General features: G+C 38.9%; 1 protein-coding gene across 2 annotated transcripts in view; it reads right to left on the bottom strand.

Moving 5' to 3' along the window:
- The window catches only part of PDGFD (platelet derived growth factor D), a gene marked incomplete at its 3' end in the record, with an annotated part of 247,675 nt that overhangs the window by 28,547 nt on the left and 194,707 nt on the right, over positions 1–24,421 (bottom strand). For both annotated transcript variants that reach the window (XM_084251626.1, XM_084251627.1), the window contains exon 4: positions 4,234–4,296. In XM_084251626.1, the coding sequence (XP_084107752.1) occupies positions 4,234–4,296 (63 nt within the window). The remainder of the gene's footprint in view (positions 1–4,233; positions 4,297–24,421) is intronic.

Genomic DNA, 24,421 nt, shown 5'->3' with positions numbered 1-24,421 from the left:
AGGTGCTCTGTGAGCAGGATCTGAATCTACTCTGGAGACATCTTGAAAGAACTTGGCATTTGAGCCAGCTTATTTACTGTCAACAAGCATAATTAGCCATGAAACTGACTCTCTTGACTCCTTAAGAGTGGAAGATTCACATGGGAAGCACATATTTTTTAAGTGCTGTAGTTTGCAAGTAATCCCAGCTGCCATTAACACATTCCCATGAATACTCTTTAAATGGGGACTGTCATCGAAAGTCTGGCAGGGATTACACATGGAATGCATTCCCCCATAAGTTTCCAAGCACTTACTTCACTAACCCTTGTACAATCGAGAGGCAAATGAACCATGAGTCAAACATCTCTGTAAAAATTCATGACCCATTAACAAGGAAATAGCGCTCAGTCTCAAATGATTTCTAAATGTCTTCAAAGAAACTGACAAACAAATAAGATCCCCGCCTAGGGCAAATAGCTCTATCACTATGGAAAATGGAAATTAATGAAAACTTACATTCCTCTAACTTAACTGAAGTGTCTTACTGAAAACTAGCATGTGTTACAGAGTCACAGATGGTAAAACCCACCTTTACATTCTCACTTTTCAGGTACTGTTTTCTCTTTTTGCCCAATTGAGGGCCAAAGGCCCATAAGTGATCTGATGATCACCTGCTCAGAGGAATGGCCCCTATTTAGTAAACCAAAGGGGCATCTAAGCATTAATCTGCCAGCACTGTCATTCAGTAGTAGTTTTCAAATGTGGTTTGTAGGGAAAGGGGATGGGGAAGAATGGGCCTGAGGGCAGGTGGGAGACCTGAGATAGACTGAAGAAGGTGGCAGGGCAGCTTTTTAATATAAGTGTGTGCGTGTGTGTGTGCACATGACTATATTAATATATGTATATGTAGTATTCGGTGTATATCTGTGTGTGCCCATGTGCATGTGATTATGCACACATCTGCACATATGTGCATACATGTACACACGTGCACATCTCTGTAGATATGTGTATGCATATACCGTGTCTTTGTATGGATGTGTGTCTTTATGTATATGTGTTTTTTTAAAGATTTATTTATTTATTTATTTATTTATTTATTTATACAAGCACTGGGTACAGTCAGAAGCAAGGGAGGGTGAGAGAATTCACCAGAGCCAGAGCGGGGAGCAGAACAGGCAAACTGACGAAGTACAATGCTGAGGGGAGCAGCGGGCACGGCAGGAGAGGTCTGCACGCCATGTGGGACCCTCGCTGGCGGCCAGGGATCAAACTGGCACTGCAGAGGCTGTGGGCAGCTTTGCAGCCCAGCGCTCAACCGCTGTGCCACCGGGGAGGCCCTATGTATATGTGTGTTATGTGTGTGTACATGTGTCTGGTATAATCTGAACCCTGGTTGAAATGCATCATTTCTGCTTTCACACCCCTCTTGGTATCAAGCACTGCAGGTCGATAACACCTATGATTCAACTACCAAAATTTCAAATTCTCATTCAACTAGTACTGTCTGAAAAATCTACAATCTGCTTGGCTCATATTCACCAGGTTTATAATCAGCTTGTGTCATAGTGACATGTATCTAAGATCCCAAAAATCAAAACAAGCTGGCTGAAGTCAGAAACATGGCAGTGAATGAAAGCTTTACGATTAAAACAACTCTGGGCTTCCCCAGTGGCACATGGGTTGAACGCAGTGCTGTGAAATTTCTGCAGCCTGTGCAGTGTGGGTTCGATTCCTGGCTGGCCAGGGAGATTCCCACATGGCGCGGCAGACCTCTCCTGTCTTGCTCGCTGCTTCCCTCAGCAGTGCTTTTGGTCCATCTGCCTGTTCTGCTCCCTGCTCTGTCCCTGGTGAATCCTCTCACTCTCCCAAGCCTCTGGCTTGTACCCCAGCTATTGTATAAATAAATAAAAAAGGACAATAAAATATAATAAAAAGATAATTAAAAAAAGATTAAAACATCTCCCTCTTTTTTCCACACAAGCCAGAGGTACTTACAGTGCCCTAGAACTCCCTGGTTTGCTCTTAGCAGTGCCTATTGGGTCCTGTGTTTCCAGTTCTTCAACTTGAAGCTCATTTTTCTAACATTAGTTTGAACAGTAAATTCAAACCATAGGTAAAATTTAAAATGCTCCTTATGTATGGGCTTCACAGGTCTTTTTGAATTTTGACTCAGGGCCATTGGCAAAAGCACCAAGGAAAAGTAAGAAATATTTATGAGTGATGAGGTGACCTAATAAACCCACAAGAACATGTCTCATTCATAATCATTTTAGATCTACTTTTGATGGAAAGAACTAACTTGGGTATTCCTCCTTCAACTGTTCTGTGATTTGGTCTCTTCCAGCTTTTGTTATGTGTTTATAAAAATCAATTCTCAAGCCAACTTACTTTAAAATGATAACAATTTGGGGCCTCCCTGGTGGTGCAGGCGGTTGAGCGCCGCACTGTGAAGCTGTCTACAGCCTCTGCAGCATGGGTTCCATCCCGGCTGGCCAGAGAGAATTCCACATGGTGAAGCAGACCTCTCCTGTCTCACCCTCTGCTTCCCTCAGCAGTGTATTTCATCAGTCTGCCTGTTCTGTTCCCCATTCTATCTCTGGTGAATCCTCTCACCCTCCCACACATCTGGCCTGTAACCTGGTTCTTGTATAAAAATAAATAAATCTTTAAAAAACTGATAACAATTTGTAAAAGAAAAAAATGCACTGAGATTGTAAACCTTTTTCAATGAAGACAAAGTGGGGCTTTTGCAGAAGGTCATGGGCTGTCCCAGGACCCTTGTCCTTATACCAGAAATTTCTTAAAGCACAGAATGCTGAGGAGGAAGCTGCATCTCCTTGGTCAACCTAAGGTTGACTGAGCATAGCCTGGACTCGGCACTCTGCACAGAGGCATTTTCAGTGGCTATAGACAGAGCTGAGCTTCTATGAAAACTCCAAATGGATGGGGCACTCCCTGTTCTTCAGAGAACCTGCGATATCCTGAATTAGTTGAGGGTTCTTGGAGCAGGTGACTTTTTGCCCTGGGAGCAGGAAGGATTAGACTGCCTAAGTCACCATGGATCACATACAAGATGAAGGAAAGCTTAGGGTCTCTGACAGTGTGGTACCTGAGATCCTACTTGCAAAAGCTGTTGTTGGTCCCTGGCTGCCACATGCCCAGGCCTCCTATCTAGCCTCCCAGCCCTGCAGAATCACTGCTCCTGCCTGACAAGGATGGTCTCCCCTTATCTAGGTCCAGATCATGCATTATGATGGACCATTCAAAACAAACAAGACACTTTAAATTTCACCCTTACAGACCCCATTAATCTCTTGATCAGGTGATGTTTCAGTTCAGGCAGCCACACCAACTTAATTCAATCTCACGAAATCCATAGCCAAGGAAATCCTGCCACAGGAGGGAATTTAAAAAAAAAAAATTCCCCATAGAACAAAGGAGATCATACCACTTTTTGGGACAAAACAAAACAAAACAAAACAAAACAAAACAAAACAAAACGCAACTGTTACTCAGCCATACTGACCCACTGTAGGACTATGGACAAGCTTTCTCCATGCTTTTGACTTTTTAATGAAAAAATGCTTTTGGTATCTTGTATTTTATTGCTATGTAAGTGCTGCCTACAGGACTGATGAAAACAAGGTCTGCTCTTTCTGTACAAAATAGATAAGTAGATAGAATACTGAGAAATGTCTAAATTTGGAGGAAAGAAATGAGGGCATGACCATTGTACGGTTCGAGGGTGAGTTATGCTTTATTTCCAAGTCAAATAGAACACGTCTGGTTTGCACTTGTTATCTTAATGTAAACATTGAGGTTTTTTTTTAGGTCTAAAGAGAACCTTCAAATGCAAAGGTTAACAGCTTTCCCTTGATATAGTCAAAATCATTTCCAAATTCCTCATTTGAGCTGGGACCATGGACCAGCTTGCTATGTTTAATATGTCTGAACAGACCTTTTGTTGGAATGTTCTGCTTTGAAACTGATAAATACTTAAGTCATTGTCTATCTTGTGTTCCTACAATGAGTCCTGACATTTCCTGGAAACCTTTCTGAAAGAAGGAAAAAGAGCACGTGGTGCAGCCCACTATGACCGTAATAAAATGGAAGCATAGATCATGCATGAGACTTAGCTTTGGGTCAACCCACAGATCCTTAATGCAGCTGAGATTGTTCTGAGGCTGACCTCAGCTATAACATCAGATTTTTATTTTTTTGCTGGCATCAGAAAACTAAATTACTTACTGAGATAGAGCTTGTGACTGACTCCCAATTGGTCTCCGAGGCTGCTGCAGGTTGGAAATCTTCCTAGAAGGCAAAGAACATCCACAGGAGTCAGTCAAACCTCTGTTCAATCCATTATGTATAGAGTTTCAGCCTCTCAGCCATTCCAATTTTCTTACAACTAAGTGACAACAAAAATAGCGGTCCATGCTCACTAGGACCTCTGTTAACCCTTCTTGTTCAGGATGCAGCTGTATGAATTCAGGTTTACTTACCTGCGCCAGTAAAATAGAAAACTGACAAAGCAAAGAAAAAAGAATTCTTAGACTCTTTGGAAAAATACAGTTATATGAGGGAATGAGGAGAGCGAGGAGGGGTGATAGGAAGGAAGGGGCAGGACAATGGCACTGGGGTTTTGGTGGAGGGTGAGTGAAGCACTCATATACACATGGAGGTACTCCTAAATGTACAGCTATGTAAATGACTCACAAGTTAAAAAAAATGCAGAGAAGAGTTAAAATTTTAACTGGGCCAGCTACCGGCAGTGGGACCTCAAGCAATTTATTTAATCTCTCCAATCCTTCTTTTTCTCATCTGATGCTTAATTTACAGGACTATTTTGAGGATTGAATGCATTAATTATGTAATTATTACTGGCACTTAGTGCTTCATAAAGAGTAATAATAGTTACTATCATTATTGACATTTATTTGTTTTGAATTAGCCTCTGCATAGTGTTCAATCCTGCCTGCTGAGCTCATCTGCAGGATCAGGGATCTTTTCAAAGATAAATGAACTGACAAAGGGCTATTCATGAGTCTATCAAGGAATGTCAGGAAGAAGGACAGAGGGATGGACATGGCTGTGTGAATGACAATGTACAACCCACCGGAGGAAAGAAGTAAAGGGTAAAGGACTTCATGCATTTGTGAAAGCAATGGATTCAGACAAAGAAACTTTTCTTACAAGAGAAACTTCTCTTCAAATTGTACCAATTAAGTTTCAAAAAATAAGGGTTGATTCACCATTTTTAATGTAACAGAGGGGTTTCTGACCCCACTAAAATAAAACATCTTGTTTAATTTCTTCTAGTCTGACCAGCGAATAGGGCATATTTTAAAATGATACTGAAAAAAATTCGGATTGGACAGTGTATTTACTCAAATATACTTACGAATGAGAGCTAAAAATCAGGACTAAATTTCATTAACATTTTGAGGAGCTGAAAGTGTGCCGTTAATTGCTTATGATGAGACTGGTTTATCTATAAATGTCTGTGCTGAAGAAAAATTTTAGTTGTTACTAATAGAGAACTGAGTGAAATGTGGGGTTCAAGGAATGAACATCTCTTATGTTCAAAAAACTGGCTGGACATCATTATTCTAATCTCAGCTGCAGAGGAGATAGGAAAGAAAGAGAAAATGTGGTCTGTGCACTCTGCTAGAATATACAGAATATACATACATTCTGCTAGAATATACAGAATGCACATAAAAAGGACACTGAATTCCCCCAGCAGGAGGCTGTGTGCAAACCAAGGAGGTTGGCATTTATATGAATCTTCATAAGCTGGTGGGCAGGTGAGACTGGACAAAAGGGCAATCACTTCTCCAAGTTTTAAATAGACTGTTGGTGTGAGGATACATATGGGCAAGAAAGAGGAACAACCTTAGTGAAGAATTTTCATTTCCACTCATTCATTCAATATCTGTCAATAACCTATGTTACATACTCTAAGCTGAGGGTAGGATCACAAGGAACTAAGGAATGATCTCTGTCCTCAAGGAGTTAAAAATGTAAACATGTAAGTAGTAAGGTACAACAATAAACTCTCAAGGGGATCTAGTTGGAAAACCATGGAACAGTAGAAAATTCTACCTGGAGAGGAAGTGGGTTGGCAAAGATTTTACTTAAGGAGAGACTTGAACTGAACCTTCTAGATTCACATAAATGGGCCAGTAAGTAGAAAGTTACTTGCAGAAAAAGTGGGGGGGGGAAAGAGAGAGAGAGAGAGAGAGAGAGAGAGAGTGCACACCAGCACACCAGCCTTACACAATGTGAGGAAGTGATATGTGAAAAGGAGGAAGTTACTAGGGAAAGTGACTATGTCTTGTTGGAAACTGTGTTTGCGGGTCCAGTACAACATCCAGGCAGAGAGGGTTAGGAGGTCATCTGCTGTATGAGAATGAACCTCAGGAGAGAGACAGGAACTTAAGTTACTGATTAAAAAATCATCAGCACAGAAGCGGCAATTAAAGGAAGTGATGGATTATGTTGAGTACATGAAAACAAGAAGAGGACAATCTTTAAATCTCAGAGCTAGAAAGAATTTAAGCATCATCTTATTACATGTATTGATATATAATGATCCTTATTGATTCATAAATGGGTTTAATTTAAAAGTGATTTATTTATATCATTTTAGAAGTGACTGATATTATCAATGAAAGCAGTCACTTTGTTAGAGGACAATGATAAACAAGTGTTTGAGAGGCAAGGACATTGAGCAGCTTAGCTGTGCCCAGAGGTCAAGCCCAAAATAAAACTTACAGGCAGTCCTGACAACACAACTCTAAAGGCAGTATAAATACAGGAGCTGAATTAAATCAATCTGAGATGCTTTGGCATCCATGCTTGGGGGGGGGTGTCTTTCCCAGATTTTGGCAACAGCTCCTGGACACTGCCTGGGGGTGTAGGGCTTCCCTCACCATCCCTAAGCTGACCACCCACAGGAAGCTCTGGACCTGACTGTTGCTTGCTTGTTGGTCTTCCAACCTCCCTCCCCCTTTGACCTTTTGACTGCCAACTGAATTGTATGCTTGTACTGTTGTAATGTGAATTCCCCAGATAAAATCATATGGTAATTATACGCAATGGCTTGAATCCATTAATGACCTGAGTCCGTAAGTCCAGATGGATGTTAGCTCGCTGAGCTCGGAACCTCATATTATATACATCTTCACTTTAATTATTAGAAAACCAGTTCTCAGAGAGACAAATGGCACGTCTTCTGCACGAGACCATCTGCTGGGAAAACTAGGACCATCAGAGCCCACTCCTTAGTGCAAGCTTGTGGTGATCTTTCACATCATAACAACTGGCTTAGATAATTATATAACAGGGGGAAAAGACAGAACATAGTCCAAAAGGGGAGTCAATAAAAAAGCAGGAAAGATATAAAGCAGCACCATGTTGGTGGAAGTTTCTTTGAGGACATTCTTTTAAGTACTCTTAGGTATTTAGACTTCGTAGCTACACTTATAGATTCCGTGAATTTGGTTTACTTCATTTTCTGGCATAGACACATGGTGAAAATACTCGTTAAGCATATTTTCAGCATAAAGGGCTTTTCAAAGCATATGCACCCAGACAAATGTTACACAAAGAAGTTTTAGTTTCTTCATTGTCTGGGCTATAGGACCCTCATCAAACTTTCATAGGCACAAATGATAAAGGATGTCATTAAGTTCCTGATAAAATGTACATTTATCTTTTCCTAGCAACATGAATATTAGATATTTAAAAGAAACTAAACTTCTTTTATTCTAAAGATTTGCCATTATTTGTAAATGACATATTTAAAATGAGCTTATACAAGGGAATGAGGCCCCTTATAAAATGAAACTCAGGAACTCCAAATTATAGCCCCGAAAGAAGAATGTAGGCATGGACAAGAACATAACAATGCTGCCTTTTACGTTTTTCAATATGATCATTTCTCTTCTCTGCTCTTCTCCCCTCCCTTCTTCTTCCCTCCCCTCCCCACCCCTCCCCTTCCCTCCCTTCTTCCCTTCTCTTCCCACAACCTCCCAAATCAAAGATAGCAGCGAATCTTCCAACTGCCTGTTACCTTTCTTCAATGCTTCTGATTTTACTCTCTTGCTAGGTTCCACATTCCACATGGCAAATGGAATTATTTCCCTCTCCCCCAGCTTTAATGAGCTATAACTGACATATAGCATTGGCATTGGCTAAGCTTAAGATGTATAATGTGATGATTTGATACCTGCATATATTATCAAATGACTACCACAATAAAGTTCCTTATAAATAAGGTTAGTCACCTTACATAATTGCATTGTGTGTGTGAGTGTGTGTGTGCTGAGGACATTTAAAGTCTACTCTCTTAACAACCTTTAACCATTTAATACAGCATCATTAACCACAGTCACCATGTTGTGCTTCAGATCCCCCGAACTTATTCACCTTACAACTGGAAGTGTGTATCTTTGACCAACAGCTCCCTGAGAGCATAATATTCCCCACACCCCAGACCCTGGCAAGCACTACACTTCTGTTTCTGTTTCTGTGAGTTTCCTTTTTTGATTTTTAGACTCCATATCTAAAAGACATCATACAGCTTTTGTCTTTTTCTGTATGAGTTACTCACTTAACATAAGGTCCTTGAGGTCCATCCATGTTGTCATAAATGGCAGGGTTTCATTCTTCCTCCTGGCTAAATAATATTCCTCTCAAACACACACAGACAGACACAAACACACACAGACACACACATTTTCTTTCAACTGTTAATGGGCACTTAGGTTGTTTCTGTGATTTGGCTACTCTGAGAACACCTGGATAAACATAGGGGTGTAGATATCTCTTTAAGGTAGTGATTTCATGTTTGGGTGTGTGTCCAGAAGTGGGATTGATGGATCATACTCTAGTTATAATTTTTTTAAATTAAAAAAAATATTTGTTTTTATACAAGAACCAGGGTATAGGCCAGATGCGTGGGAGAGTGAGAGGATTCACCGGAGAAAGAGTGGGGAACAGAACAGGCAGACTGACGAAATACATTGCTGAGGGGAGCAGCTGGCGAGCCCGGAGAGGTCTGCCATGCTATGTGGGATTCTTGCCGGCTGGCCAGATCAAACCTGCGCTACAGAGGCTGCAGACAGCTTCACAGTGTGGAGCTTAACTGCCTGTGCCACCAGGGAGGCCCTATAATTTAAATTTTTGAGGAAGCTCCATACTATTTTCCATAGTGGCTGTACCAATTTACTTTCCCACCAACCCTGCACAAGGGTGCTCTTTTCTCTACTTACTTGCTAACACTTGTTATTTCTTGTCTTTTTGGTAATAGCCATCTGTAAGGAGGTGAGATCTCATTGTGTTTTTGACTTGCATTTCTCTCATAGGTGATATTGGGCATCTTTTCACCATATATATATATATATATATATATAAATCTATTCATGTCTTCTGCCCATTTAAAAATATTTTAATAAAATTATTAAATCATTGTGTCATATAAGCTCATTACATATTTTGGATATTAACCTCTTATCAGATATGTGGTTTGCAAATATTTTCTCCCATCCCTTCGGTGGCCTCTTCATTCTGCTGATTATTTCTTTTTCTGTATAGAAGCCTTTTAGTTTGATACATGTTCACTGCTTATTTTTGTATTTATTGCCTTTGTTTTTGGTATCACATCTGAAAAAAAATCACTGCAAGAGTCAATAGGAAGGAGCTTCTAAGAGTCTAGGAGTTTCAGGCCTTGCACTTATGTTTTTAATCTATTTGGAGTTATTTTTTTCTAGTGCTATAAGGTGGGCATCCATTTTCATTCCCTTGCATTTGAGTATCTTATTTCCCCAACATCATTTCCAAATATTAGTCGACACATATGTATGGGCTTATTTCTGGGCTCTCAATTATATTCTATTAGTATCTTTTAAATTGTAAATCAAATCACTTTACCTTCTGCTTAAAAACTCTCCAGTAGCTTCCTATTAAACTTTGGGTCTAGCCTTATTGGATCTGACCCACCGTCAGCCTCATCTGGCTCCATTTCTGATGGATGTTCTACATTTCTTACGAACTCCACTCCCACTATACTGGCCTTCTAAGTCTTTCAAATCAAATTCCACTCTTCTTCTGTTCTTAGGTCTAAATCTGTTGTTATTATGTCTGCCTAGGATGTGCTCTTTCCAAGTGTTTCAGTGACAGCCAACTCATCATTTAGTGCTCTTTCAGGTAGCAAATAGTTGGAGAATTTCTTTGAACACTCTATTTGCAGTTCCTGCACTTGAGTCCTCTATCCACTTTATTTACTTAATGTTTTTAAAGCATTTATGCTTATTTGAAATGCATTTATATTTGTTTTACTGTTGATTATCTCTTTCCCTAACTAGAATGTATGCTTTAGAATGGCAGAGACCTTGTTTATTTGTCCTCTGTTCTTGCTCAGGTTCCTAGCTGAGTGTTGGTACACTGTCCAATTCTGTTGGTTCTCAATGCATGTTCAGGGAAAATGAACACAAACACGGGCAAAGAGGTTGTCTATAGCCAGAGTTCATGCTGATCAATGGGTGCCTGTGACACTGTTCACTGCATATTTTTAAAATTATCTTGAGCACACTGCTTGTTTTTTCAAACTCCGGACTAATGGAAGACAAGCTCCCATTTTTGTTGATGGTTTTAGCACATCACAGCCCTTAGCATTCATTACTTAAAAGCAAAAATAGAACAAACAGTAAAGAATCATTTAAAATATATCATACAATCCACCTTATAAAACACACTTCTGTTCTTTGTTATGGCAAACTCAGAGAGGTATTTAAGCCATGTCCCATTCTTCTGAAGAGAGAAAAGTATCTGCTACCTCTAACAAGTTGCTACAAACTCAGAACTCGATTTTTTTAGTTCCTGTTCTTGAACTGTAGTATGTTCCATCCTAAAAAAAAAAAAAATAAGAGCTAACATTTTTGTAACTTTATTGCCCTCAGTCCATATAAGGAATCTTAGCATTTGGTGGTATGGGCACACTACTAAGGTCATCTAGAGGTCTAATTCCTTCCCTTGAAAGATAAACAAATGGAAGCTCAGAGTCAAATAGGTTGCCCAGGTTCCCAAAACTAATGGTTGGAGTCAGGATTAGTACCCAGGAAGCTACTGTATATTTCTTAATCACATGTCCTTTCCAACCCACACTACATGAACAGTTAATTTACAAGGGAGCATACAATGGTATTGGTAAATACAAATGGTGTTGGAAAAACTGGACAGCCACATGCTGAAAATAGACTACTGTACCTGACACCATACACAAAAATTAACTCGGATTGGATTAAAGAGTTGCATGGAAGATCTGAAACCATAAAGTACAAAGAAGAAAAGACTCTATAACATTGGTTTCAGTGATGTATTTGGAGAATTGATTCTAACAACACGGGAAACAAAAGCAAAACAAACAAATGAGAGTACATCAAACTAACAGGATTCTGCACAATGAAAGGGACTATTACTAAGACAAAAACACACCCTGCCAGATGGGAGAAAATATTTGCAAATCACACATCTCATCTGACTAAGGGCTGATCTCCAAGATCATAATTTATCATCAAGGAAATGAAAATCAATAACACAATAAAATAGCACCTCACAAATGTTGAGAAAGGCCCATTTCAAAAGACCAGAAATGAGTGTTGGCAAAGATGTAGAGAAAAAGGACCCCCAGTACAATGTTGGTGGGAATGTAGACTGGCCCAGCTACTATGGAAAACAGTATGGAGGTTTCTCAAAACATTAAAAATAGATCTTTCATTGTTTTTGTTGAGTCTCATCAGCTCTTTGTAGATTTTTGTAATCAGTCCTTTATCATTAGTGTTGGGTGCAAAAATTTTCTCCCAGTCAGTGGGGTTTCTTTTTGTTTTGGTTATTGTCTCTTTTGCTGTGCAGAAGAGAAAATAATCCAGTCAAAAAATGGGCAGAAGAGCTAAAAAGAAACTTCTCCGAAGAGGAAATAAATATGGCCAACAGGCATATGAAAAAATGTTCAATATCACTTGCAATCAGGGAAATGCAAATCAAAACTACAATGAGATACCATCTCACACCAGTGAGAATGACACATATTAAAAAAAAAAAAAACTAGCAACAACAAATGTTGGTGAGGATGTGGAGAAGAAGGAACTCTCCTGCACTGCTGGTGGGAGTGCAGACTGGTCCAACCACTATGGAGAGCTGTGTGGAGATTCCTCAACCTACTGAAGATAGAGCTCCCATATGTTCCAGCAATTCCACTCCTAGGTATTTACCCAAAGGACACAGAAACATCAATTCCAAAGAGCACCTGCACCCCTATGTTTATAGCAGCACTATTTACAATAGCTAAGTTTTGGAAACAACCCAAATGCCCAAAAATAGATGACTGGATCAAGAAGATGTGGTGCATATATACCATGGAATATTACTCAGTATTCAAAAAAGATAAACACATGCAATTGCAGCAACATGGATGGAGCTGGAAGGGATCATGCTCAGCGAAATAAGCCATAAAGAAAAAGAAAAATACTGGATGGTCTCACTCATAGCAGGAATCTAGAAAACCAAAATAAGGGACCAGGAAAAAGAATAACTATAAGAAAGAAAAAAATGAAAATCAACAAACAACTATGAACCAGAGACACACTATGGGGGGTGAGGGGTGGGTAAAAGAGGGATTGGGGTCAAAATAAGGGGGTTGCAATCGTATGGGGAATATAAAAATAAAATTATAAAAAAATAGATCTTTCATATAATACAGCAATCTCATTTCCAGGTATCTACACAAAGAATGCAAAAAACACTAATTCAAAGGAATTTATGCACTCTTTTGTTCATTACAGCACTATTTACAATAGCCAAGTTATGGAGACAATATAATCTAAGCAGTGGATTAGGAAGATGTGGTCTACAGACACAATGGAATACTACTTGGCTATAAAACAAACATGAACTCTTGCCATTTTTAAAAACAGTGATGAAACTGGAGGGGGTTACACTAAGTGAAATTAGTCAGAAGGACAAAGACAAATAATAAGTAATTCCACTCACAACTGGAATATAGAGAAACAAAACAAAGGAAGAGACAAAACCAAAGCAAACAAATCCCTAGGAATCCGACTGTAGAACTGAGGCTACCAGATGAGGAGGGTGAAGGTGGGGAGCAAAGGGGTGAATGGAGGGACCCCAGTGAACTATGGTGAAGGACTATGGGTGCACGGTGGTGGAACCATATATGTGTGGAAACATACATGTGAGGAGTTGTGAACCTGTACCTCTGAATGGTATAGTGTTGCATAACAATGTTATTTCAAAAATTACAATTAAAATTGAATAAATTTATTCTCAATGTATAATCGCACATTAAAATAGATCATAAATATATTTTGGCAATGAAACTCATGATTTGGCATTCTGAAATAAAATTCACTCCCTCATTCTCTGCATTTTACTTCATAGAGCAGTTTTGAAACATAGATAATATTCTCAGATCTTCACTTTTTAAAATAGCTTAGTATGCATAGTTTGGCTTGTATAAGAGAAGGGCAATAGACTAGAAAGTTAGGGAGGTACATAAAAATAAAATCTCCAAGTACTGCATGAAAATACAGGTAAATATTTATATAGTCATAATATGGAAGAAATATTTCTAAGTATGAATGCTAAAGTTAGAAAACATAAAATGCTATACACTTCACATACACAAGTTGTGGTATATATCCTAAAAAAGACTAAAATGAAAAGTAAAAGTAAAACAAATTAGCAAACACACTAGTAACATATGTAACAAACGACATCCTTAATTACAATGAACTCACAAATCAAAAGATTCTAAGAGTATATTCCATTTCCTATAATTTTTATAGAAAAAATATAAACTGATTGATTATTGACTGAAACAAAAAGGGAAAAATGGATTGGGGTGAGCACAATCACATTGCCTCAAAGTCATATATGGTGGAAAGTGAAAGTCTTCTGTAAAAATACTTCTCACCAATTATAAATAGAGAATTCTTCAAAAATGGGACAATAAAGAATAGTTCTGGTGTGATCACCTTTGGCTTAACATAAAACATAGTTAATGCAACACAAGCATTTTGATATGGTGGACAACATACAATCTTCTATTAGTTCAGAGTCAGGCAGGCATTTGTCAGTCTCTCTTTTTTTTTTTAGATTTATTTATTTATTTATACAAACACTGGGCACAGTCAGAAGCGTGGCAGGGTGAGAGAATTCACCAGAGCCAGAGCGGAGAGCAGAACAGGCAGACTGACGAAGAACTACACTGCTGAGGGGAGCAGCGGGTGGCAGGAGAGGTCTGCGCGCCATGTGGGACCCTCACCTGGCGGCTGGGGATCGAACTGGTGCTGCAGAGGCTGCGGAGCAGCTTCACAGCCCAGCGCTCGATGGCCGCGCCACCAGGGAGGCCCTGTCAGGCTCTTTTTAAGGACAATTTATCCACAGGCTGACAGCAAATATAGCTGGGGATAAAAGAACACTACAGATAATTAATATTTTCAATAATACTCTTCACTATTAAAGATTAAGGTACAAAAAGCAATCTCCATTTACAGAAAGGCTACCTCCAGATAATTCTTTCTTGCCATCAGTCATCTTGAGCCTATCCCCAGAGGTCAATGATATATTACAAGCTAATAAACCATAATTGACTCATTCCTTTTCCCAGGCAAGCTTGTACCCCTTTCATCATCGAGTGCCCACAATGGCAATGGATTCCCTCTGCTGTCCACTGATAGTCTAGATAAGGACACTTGTCTTTGGAATTTTTGCAGAAAGTTGTTGCCAAGACAGTCTTCCTAACATTTGGGATAATTGGGTGTAATACCTGTTCCTGGCTTTGGGGGAGGATGGTTGTTCGATTTTATCCTAGGTGATTATGCTGCATGTAAGCAGATGAGCCATACACTGTTCATTGTTTAGAAGTACATATTCCCCCATCTCTTAAATGAAAACACGTAGTTACTGGGATTTTAAAAAGCCTTCAACCAAAACCATCTTTAGCTTATCAAGGATGACTTATTTGGGGAAAGTTTTAAGAGATATATGTCAGAGTGTTTCCCCTAATTTTGAAAAAAAACTTTCTTCTTTTTGATGCTTTATGGTTTCAAGAGACAGGAAAGTAATCTCTCTCATAATTTTATCTGTGCATCTTGACTAATGCTTACAGGTGTTTCTTTTAAAATGCGAAAAATAAGAGGGAGTCATAAAACGAACAAATATACTATCAACATTTATTCTTTCAGTGAATGCATTAGTTTATGGCATTGCTTAGTTCATGACCTACATGAGCAAAATTCAAATAATTCTAAATTCATTTGGAAAACTGTGCCCAGGGAAATCCCTATGGGGGACACTCCTTTATAATTAAAACTTTGATATCTTAGTACATGAATTTTAAGCCTATAGTCCAAGCAACATGGATGGAAATATTTATATACTGAAGTCCTAACTTCTATCAGGATAGAATAAAGCATGCATAGAACACCCTTGTGATCAATTAAACTTTGTGATTCAATCGAACACCTTTAAGCATATTTCAATGAATGCCCATCATCAAGCCAACCCTTTTACCAGTCATATGGGAAAGTCTTTGTCTTGAGACCAGCTTTTATTGGCAACAATATTTACTATCAAGAGTTCAAGAATAGATAATGGACAAGAATCAAAGAGTATTTTTCAAAGTTAGAGAATTTGCCTGTAAAATTTTAATTTGATGAAAATTTGAATTTAACAATGATATACATTCTTAAAGCTGTAAGAGGCTGTGGGCATGACTCCTCTATTTTTGGAAAATAAATCAACTAAGTAAATATATCTTTAATTACAAATATCTTCACCAATAATATAGACTGGTTGATTTAATAGTTAATTTTACAACTTTTCAATTTATCATTATTTACAATGAAGTAGACTGCCTTATTTTAGAACTTTCAGAATTTATCAACTAAACATCATGTAATCTTGATGCTAACCTCAAGGTGTTTTTATTTGCATTTATTTTTGTATTGATTTACCTTTGGTTTGTAATACTCTGTGAGCTTTGTAATACTCTGTAATAGCTTCACAACTTGATATGTGTACACAGCTCCTCACACCCAGCTCTGAGGTTCCACTGCCCTCCACCACCATCTCACTGAGTCTCCCTACTCATTCCTCCCACACCCTTCTCCTCTTGTAACTACTTTTATTTGTTAGAGTATAAGCATAGTTTTAGTATTTTTAAAAAGTTCATTTTTCTTCTTATGTTATGATAAAAGGAACATGTTATATTTGTTAGTTTCTAATTTCTTCAGATTAAACTCAACCTGAGAAGCTGCTCTCAATGAGATAACTAAACAGTCAATGCAATAAGGAGAGGAGAAAATTCTTCCAGTAAGCAGGGAAGAGGTCACCATCTTAGAGGTCATGAGAGTCAATGTGAGAGCCAGAGAAGAATAAGGTGTTTGCAGGGGGAGAGGAGGGCTTTACTACAAGAGAGGAGCATGAACAACATGTAGTTACTGCTTGTGTAATGACTTGAAGCAAACATCACAAACCTAGAGAGGCAAGATGGATGGTCAAAAATGTTGATTAAAGACTGTGTGCCAACAAAGACATTTTAGCAAGGGGCTCCACCGAAAACTGTGAAAAAAAAAGTTTACTAATATGTTTGGCACAGACCAAAAGAGAAATGAAATTTACTTTGCATCTAGAAAAATATTGCAAGAGTCCTTTCTATAATGCATTGCTGAGAAGGTAGGTGCAGATTTAAATTTGGGGAATAGTTCTTATAAACACAATAGAGTTTAATACTAAGAAAACTGTGGTGAATTATTTTATATTAACAGCTTCCATATTTGGAGCATAGATTATGTGCTGGCCAGTATATGAAATAATCTATGCACTTTTAAGAGATAAAGAAGCAGAGAGTCAGGTTGCTCGGCTTACTGATGGCTGCCAGCCCAGTAATATGAGGTTTGTATATGAACCTGTCCCCCACCCCCCGTGCCCTTTCGTCTGCACAGAACTATTCCTCCTTTCATTTATAAAGAATCCTTTTATAAGATAAACAAGCACCCTTGATTTGTACTAGGTACAGGTTTTTATTCATTCCTTAAATGCTTTCAGAAACAATGCTTGACTCGGTCCACCGATAGACTGAAAATGATTAAAGATTGTACTTTCGATATTGCTAGGTTAATCTGAAAGACTGTTTACACTACCAAGTTACAATGGATGGCTGAGATTATTTTGCTACCTTAGAACAAATGCAACCTGAATTCAACATATTTTCATTCCCTCCCAGTTAGCCAAAACCTGATGTGTGTGAACAATCTTTGTTTTTTGTTTTGTTTTTATTGTTCTTGAGGGAAGAAATACTGTTTCATACTCAACATTCAACAAACCATTTCACTTTGATTGGATGACTCTGTGCTGAAATTCCAACTCCCATAAACAGCTAAATTTCTCTGTACTTGAATAGCATTCTATAAATGGATTGCCCTCATCTTAGCCCATAGCTACTTATATTACAAAAATAAGTATTAGAAAAAATAGGAACTACAAACCCTATGAAGATTAAGTTATGTCACCAAAATTCCTTAGCCAAAATAATTTGCTCTATGAACACAAATTATTCCATTGCTAATTAAAACTCCTAAGAACTGACTTAAGGGAGAAGATACCGTTTGAAGTTCACCACAAAAACATGTGCAACACAGGAATTTGATGTAAGAAAAAAGCCCTCACATGATGTTGTTCAGTGAGGGATAGGTTTGTGGAGAACATCTTAGACAAGCAGAGGTAAGTGAGTGATAAAGCATTCAAAAAACTTGCTCATCCTTTTAAAAATTTCAGTATTTCCTAGGGAGATGTAGCTTGTGACACATTTTTCCCAAACACATTTATCCTCATTCTTACACATAAGATCTGCCACCTATCAGAATCACTGGGCAGTTATGGATAAACAGAATGTAAAATATTTAACAGCCACACCAATATTATAGAACTATGTAAATGCAATAACAATTAATTCAAAGTACAACATTTTCCCTGACATGATTCTTTTATTTATTTATTTATTTATTTATTTATTTATTTATTTATCTATCTATCTATTTATTTATTTATTTATTTATTTATTTATTTATTTATTTATTTATTTATTTATTTATTTATACAAGCACTGGGTACAGTCAGAAGTGTGGGAGGGTGAGAGAATTCAGCAGAGCCAGAGTGGGGAACAGAAAAGGCAGACCGACAAAATACACTGCTGAGGAGGGCAGCGGGCGTGGCAGGAGAGGTCTGTCGCGCCATGTGGGACCCTCGCTGGTGATCGAACCAGCGCTGCAGAGGCTGCGGGCAGCTACGCGGCCCAGAGCTCAACCACTACACCACCAGGGGATGCCCTCCCTGACAAGATTCTAAGGAAAGGTACAGACCCACTTATGTGGCTGAACTACAGAGAGGGTTCATGTGAAGTCTGAAATGGAGGTGTGGGACCCATATCCTTGAAACTCACTTTTCTGACAAAAGTTGAGATCATCACATTCTTGACCTTGGGGTTCCTCTTTCTGCTCCCCCATCCACTAGTGACTAATCAGAGAAGTTTACATATTTCCCACCTCAAAAGCAGGCTTGCTATCTGGGCCCATTGGTGGAGCTTGCAGTGACTTTGTGCTAAGCGCCCAGGTTATGGGTTTCATGTTAAAAGGGCTGGAAACATTTTACACAGAAAAACTCAATACCCCGGTCCAACACTGTGGTTAAAAGCAGAGAGGGACACCTCTGGAGAACAAACATATGACCCAATCCAGCAGGACTTCATCATCACCCTGAGTAAACAATGTAAAGTCATCTCTTACTGACTGGGAAAATCACTTCCAAGTAGGTTTAAAGGTGTTTGAAAGGGAGACCTTGTGATTTGAATCCTTTTAGTTGGTGTTTATGGACTTTCATAATTCTGTCTTACTTCTGGTTATCATAAATTAACAGCAAAGCTGTTTCTTCTGCCTGTCATTACATTAGCAATATTCATCAGCAGTTTTATGAGTGAAAACTTTGGACTTTGCACAGCAAGTTTGTAATTTCAGGTTGGCCCTCTTCGTTTCCTGCTATAGGTTTATTATCACAGACTGTGTACCAAGAGAATGCAAATTCATTGCTGTATTCATCTAAGCCAAATATAATTACAAAGGTAACTTTTGCTGCCCCACAAAAGTAAAGAAATAAAAATTATAATGCATTCCAAAGTCAAAGGGAAACTAGTTGAGAGGTTGGGTAAATAAATGCTTCTCCTCTGCTAGGCTGGGAAAATTTAGAGCTGACTATAGTACTCTTCCACTCAAAGGTTAGCCAAGAAATTACTTGCATGAATTTTTTAAGGTGCACCTTACATCTCCCACCTATTCCTCAGACTGATTTATTTATTTGTATTAGCACAGTTTGGGCGATTAAAGGGAGCTTACAGATATTAAATTCAAAGTCCTGTTCACTATTTGATCAAGATTTTTGAAAGACCGAAGTTTATAACTCATTGTTCTAGGCACTGAGTAATAACTAGATGCATGAGATGCAGAATTATCCTTGAGGACTTTACCAACTACATTTCATTCTAACTTTCCATTGTTGTTACTCTTGATGTTTTACAAAATAAAACATCAGGACCTCCCTGGTGGCACAGGGGTTAAAGTCTCAGTGCTACAAAGCTATTGCCAGTTACTGCAGCAGGAGTTCGATCCCTGGCCAGGGAGCTAACTCACATGGCACAGCAGACCTCTCCTGTCTCATCCACTGCTCCCTTCAGCAATGTATTTCAGTACATCCAGATTTTCTGCTCCCCACTCTGTTGCTGGTGAATCCTCTTACCCCTCACCCCCCACCTGTGGCCTACACCCCAGATCTTGTATGTATAAATAAATGAAAAAAATCTTTAAAATAAAATATCAATGAGTTTTATTTTCTTCATGGCTGATCATTATTTGAAATTATCTTGTTCCTTTATTTCTGTGCTAGTTTCTAAGTCTGTGTCTCTCCATTAGACTGTAAGTCCCTAGAGAATGGGATGTCTTTTAACTTTCTCACCATTCAACTCTCAGATATCACAACAGAGTCTGATTAACTGGCATACATTCAATAAATACTGGTTAAATGAAAGAATGAATGTCCACTGTGTTGCTGTGAGGAGCAAATGAGATAATATGCGAAACTCTAGCACACTGACTGGGATACAATTGAGTATTAATAATATCTGTGGAATAAAAACATGAATAATATAAGACCTACAGAAATAAATGCTGTACTAGGGCCATAAACATACTGTAAGCCTATGGAGGAAGGGATGATTTAAGTCCCTCTAGAAGGACTGGAGAAAGGTCTCAGAGACAGTGACCTTGAGGTTTCCCTTAGAATGTAGTGGAGGTTTTGGATAGTCAGGGGAGTGGGCAGGTGGAGAGGAGAGCATGTACAACGACAGAGGGACATGGTCTTGGGTGTATGAGCAAAGTTTGTGCCCAAAGTACTAGGCAGAAAAAGAGGTTGAAAAGGAGGGAAGGGGACAAATCAGAGGATCTTGAATACCAGGTTTACATTTTTTTTTAAAAAGATTTATTTATTTATTTATAGAAGCACTGGGTACAGTCAGAAGTGCACAAGGGTGAGAGAATTCACCAGGGCCAGAGCGGAGAGCAGAACAGGCAGACTGACAAAGTACACTGCTGAGGAGAGCAGCGGGTGGCAGGAGAGGTCTGCGCACCATGTGGGACCCTTGCCCGGGGGCTGGGGATCAAACTGGTGCTGCAGAAGCTGCGGGCAGCTTCGCAACCCAGTGCTCAACCGCTACACCACCGGGGAGGCCCCGGGTTTAGATTTTTTAATACTATTATTTGACCATTCATCCAACAGGGATTTATGGACTTCCACTATTACTGGCCATATGATTCAAGGTCCTGGGTTTACTGAAATGAAAAGAATATCAAGGTCATTTTTCTTAGGGAGTTTTTATCCTGCTTGTCCTTTGCTTATACACGAGGAAAGAAGTCCCTAATAGGTCAACTGTCAGTATCTGATGACAGGAGTCTCAGTGGGGGCTGACATACTGTTCCACATTGCACTGATGTGTAGGAAGCTGGTTTTTACTACAGTCACAACTCCCCTGCTTCTGTTCACATGCCTCCCTTTGTGTGTGTGGGGAAAAAAGTAAAACATATTATCAGCTTGAATTCAGTGATCTTAACATCATGGAGTTCCTAGAAGACACAGAGTAAAACAAATAGATAGCTGTTCAGAGAGATGAGTGTCCTAGAAAGAAGTGTAGACAAGAAATTCAGGGCTGTTGGTTTGGAGAAACTTTGAAATGTCAATGTTTTCTAAGGCAACCTTGGAATTAGGCATCATCCTTATTTTGGTAATCAAACCCCTAAAATGATAATAGCCCTCTCCACTCAAATACAATTTAGTTCTATCGTATCCCTCAGCAGGACACAAAATTACCTTTCTTCTTCTAAGAAGAGTTAGAATGTTTGCCCTATGAGAGTATTCAATAAATGAAAATCCCTTAAGTACTTTATGATGACCCCTGAGGTTGGTCAGAGGGATTGATTTGGTAGGATTAGTAAAAGCTATCTCTAAACCCAGCAGGGATCATAAAGATGCTAGAATACAAATGGGCCTGGATGACTTTCATCAGAGAATCTCTCGGCACAAACAAAATGAAAGCAAACCCCATGCCTTTAAATGAAGAGCAGGCAAGTTGGGAAACTCCTTTGCTTATTTGTCTTGCTGAATAAGGGCTGTAGAATTTTTGGTTGTTAGGAGAGATTTGATAATTAGTGTGTTAAAGCATTTTTAAAACATGGCTTTGGTGAGAGAGTGCTCAGAATCAAATTCCACAGGGAACCTGATAGTGTGACCTTGGGCAAAGTCAACTCAATGCTTGAGAATCAATTCATAAAATAGGAAAAATATACTCCTTCTATAAATTCACAGGTTTAGTTGAGGATTAAATCTGAAGAAATGTTATCCTATTCCCCTATATTATATATAGAGTTATAAACCTATGATACTTTAAAACAAACAAAAAAATAGATAATTTATGTGAAACTGGTCCAGGTGGACAGCATTTTAATTTTTTAAAGATTTATTTATTTATACAAGAACCAGGGTGCAGGCCATTTGTGTGGGAAGGTGAAAGGATTAATCAGAGTCTTATCAGGGAACAGAAAAGGGAGACTGTTGAAATACACTGCTGAGGGGAGCAGCGGGCGCGGCAGGAGAGGTCTGCCGTGCCATGTGGGATTCTTGCAGGCCAGCCGGGATTGAACCCGCACTGCAGAGGCTGTGGACAGCTTCACAGTGCGGCACTCAACTGCCTGAGCCACCAGAGAGACCCAGCATTGTATTTTATCAAAAACTAGTATAGTCTCTATAATATAGTGACTTCCACATAGAAAGATCTACTTCCTATGTAGAAAGATGCTACATTAATATTCTGCAAAGGTAGGAATTGTTATCAAAGTTCTGGAGTCAGACTCTGAATTCAATCCCAGCTCAGACACTAACCAGCTAAAATGCCAGTACCAATTGTTTAGTTTCGCCATGCCTGGCTATTATTATGTGAAAATGGATATAATAGTAATTTCTATTTCAAAAAGATACTTTGAGGATTAAATAGATCAATATATGTAAAGCTGACGGAAAAGTACCTGACACATAAGGCCATAACTAGTCCTTAGCATTAAACAATATTCACAGTTCTTTCCTTGGGAAAATGCTGATCAGTCCATCCATCTTATAATGTCCCAACATACTATCACCTAAAATGTATACTGAGATTTTGAAATAGTCAGAAAGCTTGATGATAACTTCATTTTGTTTTCCCTACCACCACTCAGTACTGGCAGATGCATAAGATAAAGTAACAATTTGAGTTTATTCTAAGAGATTTTATGATTTCCTCACTGGTGATTTCTGCAACCATTAAGCAAAGGGCGGAATGATCTTGACTTGGGCTCTTTCCTGCACCAACACTACCCTCCTCTACTAACCTCTCTGCAAAAGTAGTTCCATCCCACCCCCCTGCAAGTTATTGAGTGTCTACTACTTGGGGCACTGTGAATAATTATACAAACCAAATATGGTAAATTTGGTCATGTGAAGAGCAGATGACAGAGGAATGTAGGAATGTAAAAGTATATTGTTAGCTGTAAATTAGTGTATACATGTAATGACTACGAATTATATGTTCTTAAAAAAGAACAAAAAAATTAAAGGGCAAGACCTTGCTGTAGGCATAGAAGTAATTTAAAGATAAAAACAATATATGCATAAGTAAACTACTAATTAATGCCAAGAATTAAGCCCATTATTGGAGTGGGTCATCTTTTACGTAGTCTCTTATCTCTTCATAAAATATTTTCACATCCAAGGTAATTATTGCCATTTCTAAGTCATGAATTAAAATTGGTGATTCTGGAGGTGGAAGAGATTTTACAAAGCATTGACCCATGCTCTTAACTAACAGATACTACACTGGCCCTCTCTACCTGCTCAAGCTTCTTAGGGCTCTTCCTTCTACCCTCTTTGTGGGTCCTGAGTCCTGATAGTAAGGTTGGCCATGTGACTTCCTTTGACAAGTAGAATGTGAGATGCTTTGCAACACCCTGTGCAGTTTTACCAATGCTTGTTTCCCTGTGCTACATGTCAGGGCACATCCTTCAAACTGTACCCCCAAATGGAGAAGCTAGGTGAAGCACAGCTGCATGTGCAATATGCATGAGAAGTTTTTATAAGTCACTGAAATTTGGGAGTTGTTACTGCAACATAACTTAGGACATACTTAATATTTCAGGAATCAGTGTTGAGTTATCATTTTTCCAATGCAGAGACATCACACTTAGGAGAGAGTCAAGACTAGATTTCATGTCTCCTGACCCCTAGCTTTTTTTCCACTCTAGCACCCAGCTGAAGAAAAGAGGACCCTTCTTTAAATAGTTCTTTAGAGTTCTAGAGTGATTAATAATCACACTTTTTCCCCTTCCCCAAATCCACTAGTGGTGAATCATGCACACTGTCCTATTAGTATCCTCTCAAATTCTACTCAACTGGCCCCCAAATCTATCAGTGTTTGAAGAAACAGAAGGAAAAACATGGTTTTAATGGATGGTATTGGAGGGGTCAGTGGTTGTTGTCTTTGAGGTATAAGGGGAATAGGGGAAGCCCATGTGGAGTCGGAGAGAGGCTTAGCACTCGCCCAGGCCTCACCTTGAAGCCAGGGGCTCTGATCCAATGCACTGTTGCATTACCACCCACATTTCTCATGAGATTCCAGCCAGTATTATCTCAGGCAAGATTCACATTTATATTTTTCAAAGGTAGACATAGTCCTGGAATGGGGGGAGGGGATAATTTCCTACTAGATGTATTTAAAAAACAC

The sequence above is a fragment of the Talpa europaea genome (assembly GCF_964194135.1).
Source record: "Talpa europaea genome assembly, chromosome: 12".
Classification (NCBI taxonomy): Eukaryota; Metazoa; Chordata; class Mammalia; order Eulipotyphla; family Talpidae; genus Talpa; species Talpa europaea.
The sequence above is the reverse complement of the archived record's forward strand: the minus strand, read 5'-3'. Positions and strand labels throughout refer to the sequence as shown.